The 20444-nt window shown below is 47.3% G+C and overlaps 1 protein-coding gene across 4 annotated transcripts in view; it reads right to left on the bottom strand.

Annotated features, from left to right (window-relative positions):
• LOC149338481 (alpha-1,3-mannosyl-glycoprotein 2-beta-N-acetylglucosaminyltransferase-like) overlaps positions 1 to 20444 on the bottom strand; it is a 79369-nt gene that overhangs the window by 2053 nt on the left and 56872 nt on the right. For all 4 annotated transcript variants that reach the window (XM_089547714.1, XM_089547716.1, XM_089547713.1 and 1 more), the window contains exons 7-11: positions 17020 to 17154; positions 15269 to 15359; positions 13499 to 13603; positions 9767 to 9857; positions 7897 to 8067 (exon numbers count right to left, since the gene is read on the bottom strand). In XM_089547714.1, the coding sequence (XP_089403840.1) occupies positions 7897 to 8067; positions 9767 to 9857; positions 13499 to 13603; positions 15269 to 15359; positions 17020 to 17154 (593 nt within the window). The remainder of the gene's footprint in view (positions 1 to 7896; positions 8068 to 9766; positions 9858 to 13498; positions 13604 to 15268; positions 15360 to 17019; positions 17155 to 20444) is intronic.

Here is a 20444-nt window from a genome sequence, read left to right on the forward strand (position 1 = left end):
CCACCATCACTGCACTTGCGGGAGCTTCGCACACCTCCACGTCACAGGAACCAAGCCGGCTTTCCGGAAGTGATTCTTATGGAAAATTCAAGCAGCATCATGGGCGTCCGGAGGGGGGGGCAAGGGGGGGCGGCTGCACCCCCCTGGAAAAACACTCACTCGAACCGTGAGTGATGGCCGCACGTCAGGGGCGGCGGTGCGCTCAGTCAAAAGAGTAAAAGCGGTCCCGCTTCCACGCATTGGGTCACATCTGCGAAGTGCCGCGTTCGGGGACGCGTCGTTGCAGACATACAGCGGCACCGACGAGCATGTGTTTCGAGCCGTCTTGAGATGTGTGCCTGTTTCTTTGATCTCTAGTGAGATAGCGACACGGAGGCAGACAGTGCACACCCCGGCCACCGATGAATTCTTCAAGAGGGAGGGACAAATCAGCCGTGTCCATCCCCGCTTTGTCGGGCTGCTCAGGGGCAAGCGGGCGATGAGTTGGCGCCGCCGCCGCTCGCTGTCTCCTCCGATCCACGGGAGAGCGCAGTTCGGTACAAGCGCCGCTTTCAGAATCTTCGGCAAAGGGGATTAGCTGCTTTTGTTCACGGCGACGCAGTCTCCAGAGGCGCCCCCACACCAGCGTTCCTTGCGTCTTCTCCGGAAACCAGCGCCTTTGGTCAAGGCAGCCCGATGGCGCCTGCCTGGCTCGCCTGTCACCTCTGGCTGGGCCTCAAATCCCAACAGCGCCCATGTACTGTGCGATGTCAGTGCATGGTAAAGAGACCCAGGTGGTCGACATTATCCGGAACTCTGTACTACTCCGTTCCTCATAGCCTGAGTCGTTTTGGGGCTCTGAACCCCATAAAAACACACAAAACAAATTTTCCGACCGGAGTGGCGAGTGTCCCTTCCCCTCGGAAGTCGCGCGGCGTTCCTTGCGTGTGCGCGCCTCTTTGTTTGTGCTTCTGTGTTTTTAGTGGCCGGTTGTCAACGAAGCTGAGAACAACCAAGACAGCGGACGAGAAAACGACGAGCGGCGAGTAGTGTGTGTGCAAATACTCGACTGTGCGGTTGCGCGAGCAAGATGGAGTGAGGTGTATGAAGCTGCGAGCGTGCATTTATCTTGTAAATAAGTTTTCGCTGCATATATAGTCATTTTTTGTTTTCAACGTACGCATTCAACCGTTTTTACAATCAATGTGTATATATTTTTAACACTACCAACCCTGAGGAACTCCATAGCCAGCTTTGTCTCGCGCGGTCCCGAATGATGGATATTCGACGCTTCTTCGAGCGTCAGCGCTTGTCTGACGAAGCATTATCCAAATGCGCTCCTGCAGATTCTGGTGTGACATGTGACAACGGTGTAGCATTTGAACAGAGTGATGCAAGCTTTTATGACCGGACAGTAGCTGATGTCGTCGACTCCATGGAAGGGACTCTGTCAACAGTGAGTTCAGGTGATGCAGCAGGCCGAGATGATTCCATTTCTCCTTTCTTGGGATTCAAGTCCGGATTTGACCAGAGCGATGGAACCTTTCATCACCGGACAGTAGCCGACGTCGTCGTCTCCATGGAAGGAACTCCACCAGCGAGCTCCGGTCACGCAGTAAGCCGAGACGATTCCCTTTCTTCTTGCTTGGGATCGAAGTCCGGAGACAACATCAAGAAAACAAATCACTTGCCTCAAGAATATGACTTAGGAGAGTTTCTAGGCAAAGCTAAACTCACTGGCATACCGGACTTTTTGAAGTTACGTCTTATTACTAAGCCATGGTCGCCAAATGTTACATATGATTTTAAGAAGGATGTAACACCTGGAAAGACGTCTTTTCGACATCAATGGCTGGGAGATTACGCCCCCTGGCTTGCGTACTCAGCGACAGCGAAAGGCGCCTTTTGTCATTTTTGCGTCATTTTTCCTCCGCGTGTTCACCGCGGTACTCAAGGTAGTTTTATCGTGCGCGCTTTCAGTAACTACAGAAAAATGCACGAGGCGTGCAGGGATCACGTAAAATCACAATGGCACCAGGAGGCAATGACGGCCTCACAGAACTTTATGGATGTGATGAAAGGCAAGCAGCTACCCGTTTTACAGCAGCTGAACAGAGCACTGCACGCGCAAGTTGAAAGGAACCGTGAGAAACTATTTCCAATAGTTTCCACCATTATCTTTTGCGCGACGCATGACTTGCCGATTCGCGGCAAACAGTCCGATAGTGGAGTCTTCAATGATCTGCTTGACTTTCGTGTAGAAGCTGGAGATACTCTACTTCAGGAGCACTTCGCTTCTTCTGCTGGCAATGCCAAGTACACTTCTGTCCGCGTCCAGAACGAGATCATCACAATCTGTGGCGACATCCTGAGAGAGCAGATAGTTACCGAAGCTAACAAAGCGTTTGCTTTTTCCGTTCTTGCTGACGAAACTGCAGATATTTCAGGAAAAGAGCAGATGTCTATAGGCGTTCGCTTTATTGACAAGGCGGGAGTCCAAGTGTGCGTTCGAGAGCAGTTTTTGGGATTTGTAGAGCTGGAGCAATTAAACTCCGCTTGCATCGCCGCGGCAATCTTGAAGTTTTTGACGAATGTCGGGCTGATTCTTTCGAACTTCGTTGGACAGGGGTACGATGGATGCTCTACAATGGCTGGAAAAGAAGCTGGAGTGAACAAAATTATACAAAAACAGTTCCCGAAGGCACTATTTTTCCACTGTGCAAGTCACAAACTAAATCTCGTCATCAACGATTTGAACGACGTCTCTGAAATTCGAAACACAATTGGGATAATCAAACAAACCATAAACTTCTTCCGCGAGAGCGTGCTCCGGAGAAAATTGGTGCCCAACATTCCGATGCTGTGTGAGACAAGATGGTCTGCGAAGTACAAGTCTATTAGGATCTTCTCTCAGCATTACGTGGCCATAGTCGAAGCACTCGAGGAGCTCGCGTCCACGGAATCATGCTCGAACGCTGCAACTAGACAACGAGCTCACATCCTCTACTGCGCAACAAGCTCATCTTTCATCGTCTGCTTGCATATTGTAGCGAAGTACAGCGCTCGGCTCGAACCAGTTACGAACATTCTGCAAGGTGTATCCATGTACTTCCATTCTGTGCATGACCACATCACTGAGCTGCAACGTATTTTTCGCGGCCACCGGACCAACGCTGTAGAGGAGTTCTCTAACATCATGAATGCAAGAAGGGAGGCAGCCAATCACTTAAATGTGGTGATATCTGTACCAAGACAAGTCTCTCGTCAAGCCCACCGAGACAACTACGGGATTCAGTCGCCGGAGGAATACTACCGTGTGGCAATATATGTGCCGTACTTGGACTCCCTCACTGCTTCTCAAGCTCGGCGCTTTTCTGAAAGCAATGAGAGGAGCTTCAAACTTCTCCAGCTGAATCCATCAAAAATGAAGCACTTGAGCCGTGTTGAGTTCGCTGTTCTCGCCGAAGAACTCCAGTGCTTTTACGGCATCGACAACTTCAAGGAAGAGGCCATCTCTTGGTACGAGATGTGGTGCAACAAAACTGGGGACCCATCAGAAATAACTTACTGCGAGCTTCAACATCAGGCCAAGACATTCTTCGCTGGTGTTGCAAAAGCCAATGAGGTGGCTCTGGCTTTGCCAGTTACTACCTGTATGGTCGAACGCTCCTTCAGTACAATGAGGAGAGTGAAAACGTGGCTACGCTCAACGATGACAAACGACAGACTGGACGGCCTTTGTATGATGAGTGTGCACCGAGAGCGTGTAATGAAGCACAGAAATGAATTTATCACCCGTGTCATCACGCAATTCGCCCAGAAAAATCCGAGGCGTCTACAGTTTCTGTTCAAGGAAGACTGACTGAGTGACTGTCGTTGCGTGTTTGTGAACATATTGTGCTGTGTGCTGGTCATCAATCCGGGTGTGTCGAGAACCCGTATGCAGCAAGACTGAGCACTCTTCTCCACGAAGTGATAGTATCTTTTTGCATTTTTATTAATTTTAATTGTTTCTTCGCTTATAAACTCCAATGTATCTCTCCTAGCCTCGCTTTAATTTGCTGTTTGTAATTTTTCTTTAATGCGTGTATTTTACTTATCTATTTTATTTATATATAAAAAAATAAATTTACTCCGCAAATAGTGCCTTTCTGCTACGAACATACCCCCCCCCCCCCTCCTCCGGCGCCAACAACCAATGGGCCCCCCCCCTGCAAAAAATTCTGCGGACGCCCTTGAGCAGCATGCAAAACTAAGGGTGTGATGACAGCTGACAAGAGAAAAAAACCGCGCTGGCTGCATGCACGCGCACTGCACTGACTGATTGGGGGCATGTGTAGCCAATGCAGCAGCTCTCCTGACGTGATGACGCCTGCCTCTTTTGCTTTCATGGTGTTGCTGCACCAGCTTAGTCCATTGGTCGACCCCACACGTGCACGCTTTTGTGGTGTAAGCATGGTTTTGCTGGTGTGGTTGTAGCATTTCCTTCTTTTTTTTTCTATAACGGTTGACACTCAAGTGCCAGATTTAATTGTTATAACCAATAATGTGCCTTGACAGCATTGCTATAAGCAGCTTATTTTACCATAGAACACATGGCAAAGCTGATGATGCCATGACCGACCATTGTTATATCCGATATATTGTTATAACCAGTATTGTTATAAGTGGACTTGACTGTAGTTCGAAAGGTGTTCATCTGCTATGACCAGAAACGATAGGCCTTTATCGTCTTCCTTTAATGTTTTAGCATTAGAACTGCCACGTCGGAAAAATCTGTCTGTCCGTCTCAAACATTGGTTTGCCCGTGACAGTGCAGAGACGGAATCCCTGTCTTCACTATGGTGAGGAAAAGTGGGGGGGGGGGGAGACAAAGAGACGTTGGGAGATGAGAGGTGAAGAGAGCGAAGCGGCGGTACGGCTTTTCACACTGCAACTGACGGACTGGATCACACCATCTATCTGCCTGCACAGTCTGAACCTGTCAGCTGTAGCTGCTGCTCCATCCACGAAAACACTAATGCTAACTCATAGTGTGCTACACCAACTGCACTGCTCATCCACGGGTCATTCCACACCACCCCGACTGACCCAGACTTTACACTAGGCCATCTTCGATTTCTTTAAAAAAAACAAAACAAAACATCTGCTCTTCATTGCAGTGCATGATGCAACCAGCTAACAAACACATAGTAAGGCCATTACATGAAAAAATAAAGAACAGTGCATTGAAGTTTTGTTGCACTCACTGAACATAAGTTGACCTTTCGCAAAAGTGGCCATCTCTGAGGGGCCTTGGGTCAGTTCGACTGACCCGCGGGTATTGCATGCCTCGTGCTGGTGCCTGTTCATGTCATGATTCATGCATCTCCATGTGTTAAAAAAAAAAAAACAACCGTCAATCTGTGCACAAATCAGAACCGCAAACGGATATTCAATCTGCACGCCTGGCCCACTCCTGGTCGCAGTCACTTTCACAGACGAGCGGCAGGTAGTGCAAGAGCAAAGTTCCAGTTCTTGAGGCAACCTCCGGAGTGTGCAAAAGCACAGGCATCCGAAACCACAGGACTGATGGAAGTTCAGTTTTCCGCTTAGTTAACTTGGCCAGCGACGAGTGGAAAACGTGGCAGTTGTGCAGTTTAATCGCCTTTGATCACTACAACTGCAGGCCTTAACTGCTGTTGCATCTTTACGCAGCTGCTACTTTTAGATGTGCGCGTACACCACGACGTCACCAGCGGGAAGCACATCTGGAACTGAAGCCACACAACTAATAAAAAATAGTTGTAGCCCGCTCCAACAGGGGGCGTAAGGCGTCCATGGGTGACCACAGTGCATACCTCATTACTGCGAACAGAGCCATGGATACAACTGAACTCATCAAAGCAGAGAGAGAGTCGTGCTAGAGAAGCAGTCGAAGTGTGTAGTTGCTATGTGTAGTCAAATGAAACGCTAGTACAGCATAACCAGTCTCGCAGTCAATGCCAAACAGTGCGCCAGGAAAGGCTTTCCTGAATTTTTTATTGGCTTGAGATGAATACTTCAAGATTTCAAATACCGGAAACTCGCACCAAATCAAATATCAAACACTTTAGCGTTCGATCCAATATTCGAAATTACTGAATATTTGCACAAGCTTAACATTTTCTCATTGATTTTGCCTCCACAGAAATGCAGCCGCAGTGGCAAGGGTTTGACCCCGCGTTCATGGGCTCAGCATCCGAATGCCACGGCTGCTAAGCCAACGCGGTCATTCGCCATGCACTTAATAAAGTGTGAATGAAGCGCCTGAAGCCCGAGTCACACTGCGGGAACACAACAGCGACATGAACCAAACATGTTCGCAAGCGAGCCGTCAACAAGTCGCCCAACCAACTTGTCCCACAACTTCTTGTCACACTGCACGAACGGCAGGGAAACGAGACAGGTTTCTGGGGTGTTCCCTCGGTATGACAGCTTCCGGGAACCGGAACAACAAACAAACAGCGTTCGTGGACACGGTTGGCGCTGTTCGCCGGCCGGGCGAATTTCCTGGCGACACCGCACGAACAAACCAAGCCCTTTGCGGTGATTCACCGCTTTTGTGCCTTTCGTGCTTGGAAACTTCGTTTGCAAAGTGCAAAAAAGAGCGCTTCCTTTCGTGGCAATGCTGTCTGCTGCGGTACGGCGTCTTGCAGGCGGGTGCATACAGACGGGAAGGCTGCCCTGGCCACCGTCGGCTGGCAGGTGCGGCCGCCGTGGAGAAGCACGTTCTCTCCCCGTCGCATTCTTGTGAGCAAGCGTACACTTCTGACGAACGCGGTTTTGTACGGAGCCAAAAGGAATGTCCTGTTCCAGGGACTGCCTCGGCTGCAGGTTCCAGAAGTTTCTTGACGGGTTTGTGCGCTAGAACCTACCGAGCAGGAGCCGGCATACGAGCGTGCCAGTTGCTCGCGTGAACATGCTGCCGTCGTACTCGTGCCGCCAGGAAAGTGACCTGACCGCGATGATTGAAGAGAGGCGTTTTCCATGGGATATAACAGACCCAAAATATCAACGGTGTGATCTGAAGGAATCTGTGTTTCAAGAGATCGCTAGTTGGGACTGTATTTCACAGGTGAGCGCGAGTTACTAGTTACCTGTCCTGCTATTTTTGAACTTGAGATGAAGAAGAAAGCAGTGCTGCATTTTTTTCTTTGAGATAGCAATCAGAATAACTTTACTGGGTTCCCATTTGATTGCAAGAATGATGCGTACAATTATATCTTTTTTTTAGTACTCTCAGAGCGTGGAACAAACTCGATGAATCTGCCGAAATTGTGGCGTGATTTGTAGTGACCGGCCGGGTTGATAATGCATTGTGGAACAGCAGCGCAAAACACAAAATGTGTAGAAGTAGACACAGGGCACAGAAAGTAGACGCATGTAGTCCGTGTTTAATTCTTTCGCATGAAGTTTTCGAAAACGCCTTTCTCAGGCGCCCTTCTCAGCCAGTCGATCATCCAGCGCGGTTTCTCTGCGGTGGCGGCTGGTCGTCCGAGTCAGAATCGAGCAAGGCTGCACCTCAGCCGCCGCGCACGATCATAGTTCGTCCGATATTCTGCAAAACCGCCAGTAGCTACGACAGCGCAAAGTGTCTCCAGTTTCCGCGGTTGTGCACACGCACGGAGGAGAGCGCGCGAGCAAAGGCAGAGAAGCGCCGGGGAACGCGATTGAGGTGGTTTTTCCGGTGTGACAGAGAGTTTGTGAACAAGCGGCGCACATGTGGCCAACACAGGCTGGCGGGAGACAGCGACATGTTTACCCTCTGTTCGTGTTGACGCGGTGTGACAGGATCGCCAACCCGACGAAAACACTGTTTTGTCGGACGGGTTGGCGGACTGTTTCCCCAGTGTGACTCGGCCATCGCCTGATGGTCGTGGCAGGGAGACATTATACCTTGAAGTCGTCCATGATGGAGAGCTTCTTGGCGATGGTCTTGAACTGCTCCTTGGAGGTGTAGGTGATGCGGACGGCCCCCTTGGCCTCCAGGCTGCCCCGCATCAGCTGGCTCAGGGTCACCGGTGGGGAGCCGTACACCTCCTTCACAAAGGCTACGTCATAGTTGTCCTGCACACAAACACACAAAGAAAAGAAAGGCCATCGATGAAAGGATGATGGAGGATACTGCACTGCTCACACCTTACAAACAGGCAGAAGGTACTATCGCGCTCAATATGAGTTGCAACGCGCGGTCATCGACCGGGGCTCGTTCCGTGGTGTGCCTCCTCCAAACAGTCGCTCGGAATTCTGGGAGAAACTTTTTCCTGAGTGAGGGTGCTGTTGTTACCTGGAGCAGCAGTTTCTCCCAGAATTCCCAGTGACTGTTTGGAGGAGGCACACCACGGAACGAGCCCCGATCGATGACCGCGCGTTGCAACTCATATTGAGCACGATAGTACATGGCAGTACTAACAGAGATGACCACAAGTGCACAAAACGACTATAATTAGGCACATGCACCAAAAAGGCCTCTACCTCACTGAGTAGGCCATCGCTGTCTCAACAGGCAATGCTCATTGATTGAGAAGTGATGCTACTGTTAAGATGCAATTTTGAGCCCTAAAATTTCCAATTTACAGCAATTTGTAGCAGAGGAACATCCATTTAGGAGCAGTTTGGAGCACTGAAATTTCCAACCTGGAGCACTTCGAGGCAATAAGACACTGGTTTAGAAGCACTCTGAATCTCTGGTTGGCAAACAACGGCAGAAAAGTTTGAGAGTGATGTAAAGATGTGCTACACCATTAAGATCGTTACTGTTGGCACAAAGTGGTGAACCCGAGAGCTTGTCAATTCTAAGTGCATACCAATAATTCGATATAACTACGATATATAGCCGTTTTCACCATAGATATAATATCTACAATGATGAATGGTACGAGTAAGACGTAGAAGCCCACCAGTAGCGAGTCCGCTCTTTTTATTCTTTTTTTCTTTCATTAGCTTCGCACTACACACCAGAGGGCACTGAAGCTAACAAACAACATGGTTAGCTTCCATTCTGGCAAATTCTTTTCTTTTTAGGCTGTATGCAACGAAAGCATATTTGCTGTGCAAGTGCACGATAGGGACTGAAAGAGAGATACTGATGGTTCCCACGAAACAAAACATAAAAAGGCCTCGCACTCGAGAAAAACACGAGAGAAAAGAGGAAAGTCCCTGTCGTCCTTCAGCAGATGTGTTTATTGGGCATGCTCTCTTTTTATCATCTCGCGTCATCAGAAATTAGTCTATTCGATTCACCTATGCAGAAGTGACGTCAAGTGTAACGTGGAAAAGCCCGCTTGGGAAATTTCGCATGAGGTGAAGCCTAGCGGTGTCACAATGCGTTGAAACCTAGTGGCGTCGAACAAGACCCTTGTATCGTTTTAACTTGAAACTCGATAATCGGATAATTTACTCAGATACTGTGGCCTCGCCACGCTCAAATTTATGAAAGTTGGAGTGGTGTACGATCACTGGCGAATATTCGGGAAATTTCTAATATTCGTAAATTCTCGAATACCAACCACATTTGACCCATAATCGAAATATTGAATATTTGCACATTGCTACTCACAAGGTTCTTTATTATTCTCAGTTCTGCTTTTCTAAAACTAAGAAGGCATTTAAGCTTCACACTAACAAGGATACTATGGCTATGTGCTCCTTCAAAAAGCAGCACCAGGTCACAGCAGCAAGCTTCAAAATGATAGTTATTTTATGATAGTTACGGGGAAGTCTAAACAACACTGACAGCAGAAGCGATCGTGGACCACCCACTGACCTTCTTCAGGTAGCTGAGATCCTTGCTAGTGAAAGGCACAAACTTTTTGTTGAGTTGGATGAACTTGAGGTGCTTCTCGTAGAAGAGCCCACTGGAAAGGAGGGAAGGAAGCAGCAGCCTTACTTATTAGGCAGCAACATCCTCAAAGGGTAAAGCCTGTAAGTGGACATTTGCCAGTCCTCTCTAGCATTTGTATGTCGTACTACATGTGTGGATAGTGTGTGTATGTGTATACAGTCAAGCCCACTTATAACAATACTGGTTATAACAATATATTGGATATAACAATGGTCAGTCATGGCACCATCAGCTTTGCCATGTGTTCTATAGTAAAATAAACTGCTTATAGCAATGCTGTCAAGGCACATTATTGGTTATAACAATTAAATCTGGCACTTGAGTGTCAACCGTTATAGAAAAAAAAAGAAGGAAATGCTACAACCACACCAGCAAAACCATGCTTACACCACAAAAGCGTGCACGTGTGGGGTCGACCAATGGACTAAGCTGGTGCAGCAACACCATGAAAGCAAAAGAGGCAGGCGTCATCACGTCAGGAGAGCTGCTGCATTGGCTACACATGCCCCCAATCAGTCAGTGCAGTGCGCGTGCATGCAGCCAGCGCGGTTTTTTTCTCTTGTCAGCTGTCATCACACCCTTAGTTTTGCATGCTGCTTGAATTTTCCATAAGAATCACTTCCGGAAAGCCGGCTTGGTTCCTGTGACGTGGAGGTGTGCGAAGCTCCCGCAAGTGCAGTGATGGTGGTGCTTTTGTCATCAGTGAACATTGTTTCGGTTTCCTGAAGTTCGAATTAACGAGCTTTTACAGGCATTAGAACAATCAAATCCCCCCAGGTCCTTCCTGTCAATAAATTCTCTCAAGTTTGTCATCTTTTCTTTTTTTCGGCACAACCCTGTTATAACAATTATTGGATATAACAATGGCATTTCCATGGCACTTGAATATTGTTATAAGTGGGCTTGACTGTACTTGCATGTAAGCATATACTACGTAAGAATGCATGTGTATATGTTACACTTAAAACCTCTTGCCATCGTCAGAAGCTTTTCCTTCAACATGAATGATTTTGTTGTGTCATTGAAAAACTTCAGAGGCCAGCTGTCAGAAATGTAAAAAACTTTAGTAAATTCCTGTGCGGAAGAACTAGGCTTCATAAAAATTTTTTTTTCAGGATGGAAACAACTGTGCACACACACATGGGATTAAAATAAAAGACAGACGAGAAAAGGTAAAACATAAAATGAAATAAACATAGGACATTTTGATGACAGTGCACACTTGCAAACCAGGCATGCAACTGATTCTTGTGCAACAATTAGAACTTTGCAGTGTTATGCACACCGTATTTACTCGCATAATGATCCTCCTCCTTCCACCACACTTTTGCCACTATAATTTTTTTCTAAAGCATTTGCTTTCTTAGCGTGCTCTTTGGTTGGTTCATGGTTTATGGGGGTTTAACGTCCCAAAGCAACTCGGGCTAAGAGGGATGCCGTAGTGGAGGGCTCCGGAAATTTCAACCACCTGGGGTTCTTTAACGTGCACTGACATCGCACAGTACACGGGCCTCTAGAATCTGATGTCAACTTTCTGGGAAAAAAAAAAAAGTTGGTTCATTACGCGAGTAAATACGGTACTTGTGAACGAGAATTTGCATACAAAGGGTGAACTTTACATAAAGTGTGACTTATACCCAGCAAAATGTAGTATTTTGACTGCAAGTAATTCCAGTCTAGGAATTTAATTGTTTATGCAGAAATCTGCTGATGCAACTTCGAAACAGATAGGTAACAATGCAGGCAGCCAAACTGGTGATTCAGTCAATAAACTCCTACTGAATTCTCTGGCTAATTAAGTGTGGCATTTCTGTTAGTTGAACACTGGCAAGTCATGTTCAGAAAGGTAAGGCCCCACAGAAACCTGCCTTGCGAAATAGCATGGACATGTATCTAGTAGGGGTGTGCGAATATTCGATAATTTCGAACATTCGATCGAATAGCACGGTATTCGATATTCGCTTCGAACCGAATTCTCGGTATTCGAAATTTCGAAGTATTCGCCTCGCGCGAATAGTGTTTCTGGGGCGCTTGCCCGCTTGCTTTATGTGGTTTCAGTTCCGAGTATTGCCGCATAGATGGCTTTTTTTTTATCGCGCTTTCAACGCTCGGGGGTCAGTCAATACACGAATCACAACCAGGTCGGGGTGCGAACCCAGCTACAAACGAAATAAAGGTGAGGGCGACGCGCTCTTGCGGAAGATCCTGCGTTCTGGCCGTCTCCGAGCCTCGGCACTAAGGCTGCCATAAGCCGCGTCGCTGCCACCGTGTCGAGGCAGACGCAAAGAAGGAAGAGCACAGCCATCAGTCGTCTGAGCTTCAAAACAAGAAACCTCAGTTTACTGTTGTTGTTGTGACTGAGCGAAGGATGAAAAGGAAAGTTTACCGGCCTGCCGACTGGCTCTAGCCGAGCCACCACCGCTGCCACGTGCAGATAGAGGAGAGTTCAAAGATAAGAGGAAAGAAAGAAAAACGAAAAAAGACAGGCGTCACATAACGCAACAACCGCGGCGGACGCTGGCTGGAAGATCAGATAAGCACCAAAGCCGCGCCCGCTCCACCGCCTCTCGATTTTTTTTCCCGTTAGAGTTGCGGAAAAGATTACCAGATAGGACAGATGCGAAGATAAACACGCAGCCCTACCGCGCTATCGCTTCACCCTGGTGACGAATCATGCGTACCGAACATGAGCGACCGTTCTCGGCAGCTTTCAAGCAAGCCATCATATTACCGGCGGAGGCGCGAAAAATTCAGCGGCAGCGCGGGGACTCGATGTCGCCGAAGTGTATACTTACGTCAATGGGAAGGGCGCCTTTAGCGTGTGATAACGCTAAGCTTATTGTGCACCCGTGGAGGATTACTGCCGTTAACGCTCGGCATCTACGACTGGCGTCTTTTCTTGCTATTCTGACTGCATGCGCATTGATGAGAACGGAACGCCGCCGTAATCAGGGCATTGAGCCATCTTCGGTGGTGTGCCGAACTCCGTCGCCGCAACTCGGACACTCCCATACGTTGGAGGCTGAGAGCATTCTTGATGGAAGCGCGATGCTGAGTGCTGCGCGGAGGTACTACCGGGGACAATTTTGCCAGGACGCGCGAGCGGTGCGAATGACGTTTCGCTTGCGGCGCGAGTTTTGTACAGCCGTTTCCATTCTTGCTCGAGGGAATGCAAGTCTGGGAATGTAAAAATTGTTCTTCCAGTATAAATTGCCAGTAAAAATTGTTCTACACTCTAGGTGTTAAAATTTTGAAGTGTGGTTTTAAATAAAGCCTCAGTGCAGTGTGTAATGGCATCGTGTGTGGGGAAAATAAATGGTTTTGGAAATGCCTACTGTCACTCAGCCTCTTTTTAGTGCCAGAAGTACTATTCGAACTATTCGCTTCGAAATTATTCGAAGAAAATTGCTATTCGCTTCGAATTCGCTTCGAATCAAAAAACCACTATTCACACACCCCTAGTATCTAGAGGTAAAACCTGTAAACCTAGCCATAAATATACTGGAGAAGATTCCGCACTGCCCCCTTTAAGTTTGGTTTCTCAAAACCTATTCTTCCGAATGTCTGTTATTGCGCATGCTGATAACTTTGCCCCGCGTAAAAAAAAGAAAAGGGGAAGGCTGGCGAAGACAAGGGATTTCTCCGCATACTTACTTGCTGACGCCAATTTTGCCAAAGGTCTTGGTACGAGAGATCTCTGGTCTGATGCAAGCTCGGTCTCTCCTCTGATCGGGCTGCCGTATCCAGTCGTCCCAAAACCTGCACAAACAGCACACGCATAGTACACACGACAGGGTACTGCTTATTCCATTACACCACAAGAAACCAAACCTCACATCTTAAATTTTTTCCATCCACCTTTTCCTTCAAGCACAGAGAACACATGCCCAGTGGTGTGTCAAATGTAGGGTTGATGCAAACGATGGCTCCTCTATTTGCTGTCAACATTCTTAGTGTATGCCATGTACCTGCCACTTAAAATAGAAGCTGCAAAGCTCCACTTAAGTACAAACTAAAAACTTGCATACGGCTTTACACAGTGCAACACACAAGAGGCAAGAAAGAACTGACACCAAGAGCACTCATGGTGTCAGTTCTTTCTTGCCTCTTGTGTGTTGCACTGTGTAAAGCTGCTTCTAAGTATGTACCAACTTGCTCAGATCTCTGCCTTAACTAAAAAGTTGATCAAAAAACACAACCATGTAGTTTCATAAAGATGCTATTTCATGTAACCCCACTTCTAATAAGCAAAGAAATGAGCTTTGCAGTACCACGTTTCTCAACTAGATAAAGAGCAACAAGACACTGCGTGTATATCCCAATATTATTTAACAATTTGTCAGACGATTATTTTTCTGTGGACTCGCAGTGGAAACTGAAGCATTTATTAAGACATTATAATATACGTATACACTTGGTTTAGAGCAGTTCAGTACTGGTGTCACAACTCCTTATTGCAATTACTCCTTTGATTCTGTTTCGTTGCCTTGTGAAACCATTTCCACACATACTACTGTAACCACATTGCTTAACTGACAGTGCTGGGCCATGTCCCATAAGCCACCATTGGCTTAGATGGGCTCGTTCTGCTGTATTCAATCTACTGAAAGAACATTACTACAGTTACTATTATTGTTATCTTTTAGCCTCAAACCTACACACAAACACATACAAGTACAGATGCACAACAACTCAAGAAAATGCCCAGATTCAAATAATAATGAGTGCCTGAGTAATGTAGCAAATGGCTATGAGCAATGACAGAACAATCAGTCCAAAAATAAACTAAGTAAGGGAAGGAAAAAAGCCCTCCAGGGACCCTAGTTCGAGAACCCATTTGGTGTAAGACACATCTATCGGATTGATTTCACCTCGCGCACTGTTGTCTGGTTAGCACAGTGTGATGCCATCCAGAGTCAAAGGTTAATTCCCTAACCTCACCTCATCCCCTGCCAGCTGTTTCCATTCTACTTCACAGATGGGAAGAAACTAACAAATTCAAAATCCTATAACTCAGCCTCTATAACAGGCAGGATGGTAATTTTACCCTTACTGCATAACATGATGTCAAGAGAAACCAATGGCATGCAATCGTAACAAGTTCGCTGCAGTAGAATTTCTTTCAACCTCTCGACAGAAGTTACCTAACATATTGCATAAGTGCACAAGGGCTTGTTGTACATAAAATTAAATATATGGATTCAGCACGCAAAAATGCGTGTTCCCTGAAGATTTCATAGTTGTGACTTCATTAATATTAATCTATTTCTAAGACCCTCTTCCCCCCTAGATCTATATTCTTGTCCCTCTTCATGTTGCCCCTATCGTACCACTTGGTGTTATGAAAGCAGAATGCTCGCCACCTTACAGGGTCAGTGCTGGCATGAAAACGACGGCACGATGCGTACAGTGAGTGCAACATACGTTTTTGGCCACCTCTGGTGCATCTCCAGCCACATGTTCTTGGTCAGCATCCAACCGAGGCCGGGGAAAAAGTCCGACCGGTGAAGCATCTCTGGGAAATGAAAGAGGGAAAATGGCAGGGATGAGAAAAACCTATTCGCGAAAATTTCCCCCTCAACTACAGCCATCCCTATTCGTAGTCAGGGCAAGTTCACTGCAGGACACAGGCCTATCCCTGTAATTTTTTACCTGTCATCATCATCAGCGTGACTACGCCCACTGCAGGGAAAAGGCCTCTCCCATGTCTCTCCAGTTAACCCTGTCCTTTGCTAGTTGCCGCCACCGTATCCCCGCAAATTTCTTAATCTCATCCGCCCACCTAACTTTCTGCCATCCCCTGCTACGCTTGCGTTATCTTGGAATCCGTTCCATTACCCTTAAGGACCAGCGGTTATCTTGCCTTCGCATTACATGCCCTGCCCAAGCCCATTTCTTCCTCTTGATTTCAACTAGGATGTCATTAGCCCGCGTTTGTTCCCTCACCCACTCCGCCCGCTTTCAGTCTCTTAATGTTAAACCTATCATTTTCCTTTCTATAGCTCGCTGCGTTGTCCTTAACTTAAGCTGAACCCTCTTTGTTGGCCTCCTTGTTTCTGCCCCATAGGTGAGTACCGGTAAGATACAGCTGTTGTATAATGTGCAAAGTGTACGTCAGCCATCACAGTAAATCGTTTTCCTTTCCCTCAAGTCAAGGAAACCACACTGCAAATACTGAAGTGTGCAAGGCGTGGCAAGACAAGACATCAGAAGCCTGCCCTGAGGCAAAAGAACCTACTACAGAGTAGAAGTTACCACTCACACATCCCAGTTTGTAATGAAAAGAAAAACGGATGGGACACTGCTCCACGGTTTGCAATGATAACATTGGCACTCAAAATTTCACACGAAGACAAAGGCATAGCACATTTTCTTGGCTCTGAGCACCCTGAATAATTTCAAAAAGACAGGCAGCATGGAAAGAGACGGTTACCATATTTACTTGCATAACAAGCACTCACACCACAAATAGCATGGTATGGTATATGGGCTTCAACATCCCAAAGTGACACGGGCTATGAGGAACTCCATAGCGGAAGGGTTCCGAATTAATTTGCACCACCTAGGGTTCTTTGACGTGTCCTGACACTGCGCAGTACACGACTGCTCTGTGTTTCACCTCCATCAAAACACAGCCGCAGTGGCCGGCATCGAATTCAAGTCCTCAAGCTCAGCAAGCAAGTGGCCTACCGACTGAGCCACCGTGGCAGGGTGACACACCCCAAATGCACCACCTATATTAGTCATTAAAATTTCAAATAATTGTTACTGTATTGTAGCACACAATAAACACACCTCCCATATTGGCAGTTGAGAAACCTGCTGGGAAGGATCAGATATACTAAGGCGTGGGAGGTTTTGGAAGCTTTTCAATTAAGAAAGAGAGGTTTGGTTTATGTGGGGTTTAACGTCCCAAAGCAACTCAGGCTATGAGAGACGCCGTAGTGGAGGGCTCCGGAAATTTCTCGACCGTCCGGGGTTCTTTAACGTGCACTGACATCGCACAGTACATGGGCCTCTAGAATTTCGCCTTCAAAGAAATTCAGCCGCCGTGGCCGGGATCGAACCCGCGTCTTTCGGGTCAGCAGCCGAGCGCCGTAACCACTGAGCCACCACGGCGTGGTCGCAGCCAGAAATAAGAACAAGAAGAGAGAGAGAGAAAAGGATGTGCGTACCTGAGTCATCAGCCACCAGCCCAGCCTTGCCATTATCGTTCCAGGCCGAAATGCAAAAGAGCGTTGGGTCACTCTTCAGGATTGGTTGCAGAGCGAGGAAGTATTCAAAAAAGTCCACCGACAGCTCCAGGTCATCTGAAGAAATACACAGGGTTACCATCAAAAGGATGCCATGTTTGCATCTCAATACTGCTAAACAATGGGCATGAAAGGAAAAAAGGCACACCAAGTGTTAGCACAGCTCAATTCCGAGGGTGCATCAGGACCAGTACAACCATTAAAGGGACAGTGAGGAGAGCTCTATTAATATTTTTTTATAGCAAAATCCGATAGTTCGGCATTTCATGGCTTTGTTGCCACTTGGCCGGCAGCGAAAGATGCATTTATTTCTAAGAAATTTGGATTCGAAGTTGAGAAAGTTTTTCCCGCCGCTCTGATTCACACTTGGGATTCTCTTATGACGACACAGGACTAAGTGACGTGCACATGACGTAACACAGACTCCGTGATTTCTGGCAGCCAACAGTGCGGCCTGGCAGCAGCCGAAAAGAAGGCTACCGCCGGCCGCACGTTGAAGGCATCTATCGGATATTGCGGCAGTCGCTACCGTCGCTTCGATTACGTTTGCACCGGCGTTTTGCCAGCGTTACGATGGATCCCATTCTCGAAGTCGTCAACGAAGTTCTAGCAAACAGACACCTTTAGCACACCGTGTACCTTGTTACCCTTAGCGGAATACCGGGAGCCCACCTACCGCCTGTGACCAGGCACTGATTGGTCCGATGCTGCAGGCGCGCGCGTAGCTGCCGGGTACGTGGCGCCATCTGGCGACGACAAGGAGATTTGCGCATGCATTGGCTGCGCCTCAGTGATTCGTGGCTTCTCGTGTCCTAGTGTTGCTAGAACCATTGGTTCTAGCAACACTGTTTTGTCCTATGACGTCATCACGCTTGTACTTGCGAGTTTGGCCTGTGGTGGCGATACCTGTATTTTGGTTCTTGCTCTTTTCTACGTTACACGAGCTTTGTTGTCAGTATGAGTGGCATTTTTGTAATCAGGAGCTGGTATTCTGTCGATACAAGCCAACTGTATTTTGGTTCTTGCTCTTTTCTACGTTACACGAGCTTTGTTGTCAGTATGAGTGGCATTTTTGTAATCAGGAGCTGGTATTCTGTCGATACAAGCCAACTTCGATTTCTGCTCAGTGTCCCTTTAAGGGGGGAGCCTGGTCTTGAAAAGAAAATTTTTATTGATCTAGTCATAGTTATGAAATTTTCAGGGCACATGCATTTTTATGCGGTGATTCTAGATATGCCATTCAATTTTGTGTAAAACAATTCTTTAAGCACTTATGCAACTTTTATGCAAGCATTTTGCGAACAGTTTTGAAGAAAATTTGCTGCGGGAAACTCGCTGAAATGTACGCCATTCAGTTCTCTTGATACCAAGGAATGCAATAAGGGCAAAATCATCATCCTGGCTACCATAGAACTTGCGTTATTGGGTACTGAAGCTGCCACTTCAGAAAAAGAAATACACACTTTTCTTCTCATTTCTGAAGCGACAACTTCAAAGCCCTACAACTTAAGTTCTGTGATAGGCAGGAATACAATTTTACCCATACTGCATTCCTTGGTGTCAAGAGAACCCAATGGTATACATTTCAGCACGTTTCTCGCAATAAATTTTTTTCAAAGCTCTTCACAAAATACATGCATAAAAATTACATACGTGCTCAAGAAATTATTTTACATGAAATTAAATGTCATATTTAGAATCGACACAAAAATACATATTCGCTGAAGATTTCTTAAAGGGACACTGAGGAGAAATTGAAGCTGGCTTGTATTGACAGAATACCAGCTCCTGATTACAAAAACGCCACTCATACTGACAACAAAGCTCTTGTAACATAGAAAAGAGCAAGAACCAAAATACAGGTATCGCCGCCACAGGCCACAATTGCAAGTACAAGCGTGATGACGTCTTAGGACAAAACATTGTTGCTAGAACCAATGGTTCTAGCAACTCTAGGACCCGAGAAGTCACAAATCACTGAGGTGCAGCCAATGCATGCACAAATGATGGCGCCACGTGCCCGGCAGCTACGCGCGCGCCTGAAGCATTGGGACCAATCAGCGCCTGCTCAGCGGCAGTAGACGGGCTCCCGGTATTCCGCTAACGGTAACAAGGCACACGGTATGCTAAAGGTGTCTATTTGCGAGAACTTCGTTGACGACTTCGAGAACGGGATCCATCGTAACGCTGGCAAAACGCCGATGCAAACGTAAGCGAAGCGACTGTAGCGACGGCTGCAAATAGCCGATAGATGCCTTCAACATGTGGCCGGCGGTAGCTTTCTTTTCGGCTGCTCCTAGACCGCTCTGCTGGCCGTCAGAAATCACGGAGTCTGCGTTACGTCATGTTCACGTCATGTTTCACGACACTTAGTCCTGTGTCGTCATAAGAGAATCCCAAGTTTGAATCAGAGCGGCGGGAAAAACTTTCTCAACTTCGAATCCAAATTTCTTAGAAATAAATGCCTTTTGCTGCCGGCCAAGTGGCAAACAAAGCCATGAAATGCCGAACTATCGGATTTTGCTATAAAAAAATATTAATAGTGCTCTCCTCACTGTCCCTTTAACTGCGACTTCATTAATGAAAATTTTTTCTTCCAAGCCAGGCTCCCCCCTTAAACTACAACTAGGAAGGTGATAACGCACTTCACAAGATGCACAGCTGGCTGGCCTAGATGGCAAAAGATGAAGAATGTGACTACGCTGAAATTCAGCACTTACAGTGGAACCTCGATTATACGTCCCCCGGTCATGCGACGACCCGCATTTTACGACGAATTTGTGCGGTCCCGGCAAAACCCCCATAGAGGCAATGCATTAAAAACCTCGGTTATACGACGCAAATTTTAGAAGGACCCCGCTTCGTACGACGGCTAGCTCGTACCGTCCGTCAAAAAAGGTCGTCAGCAAACGCAGGCCGGGATGTACCGTATTTTCGCGATTCTAAGCACCCCCCCCCCCCCCTATTTTCGAAAAAAAATTCTGAAAAAAAAAAAAAACTTTGCATGTGAATCTAAGCACCCCCGTTTTTGCGCGGAAGAGAGCGTTGCCGAGGCCGCCAAGTGCACTTGCTCTCTTTTTCGTCGAGCCTGTGCAGTCGGAGTCCCAAGGAGGCGCGGCCTGCGTGTTGTTGTTGTGACTGAGATAAGGATGAAAAGGAAAGCGCACGGGCCCGCCTACTGGCGTGAGCCAAGCCACCACCGCTGCCGAGGAGAGTTAAAAGATCAGAGGAAAGATAAAGAGAAAAGATAAGACGCGGTCCCAGCAACAGATGCGTCCGCAGGAGCCGACGCTGATGAAAAAACAGATAAGCGGGCGAGGCCGCGCTCGCGGCTCGCCCAAGCGAGG

Source organism: Amblyomma mixtum, chromosome 6, assembly GCF_055824585.1.
Source record: "Amblyomma mixtum isolate Tamu chromosome 6, ASM5582458v1, whole genome shotgun sequence".
NCBI lineage: Eukaryota > Metazoa > Arthropoda > Arachnida > Ixodida > Ixodidae > Amblyomma > Amblyomma mixtum.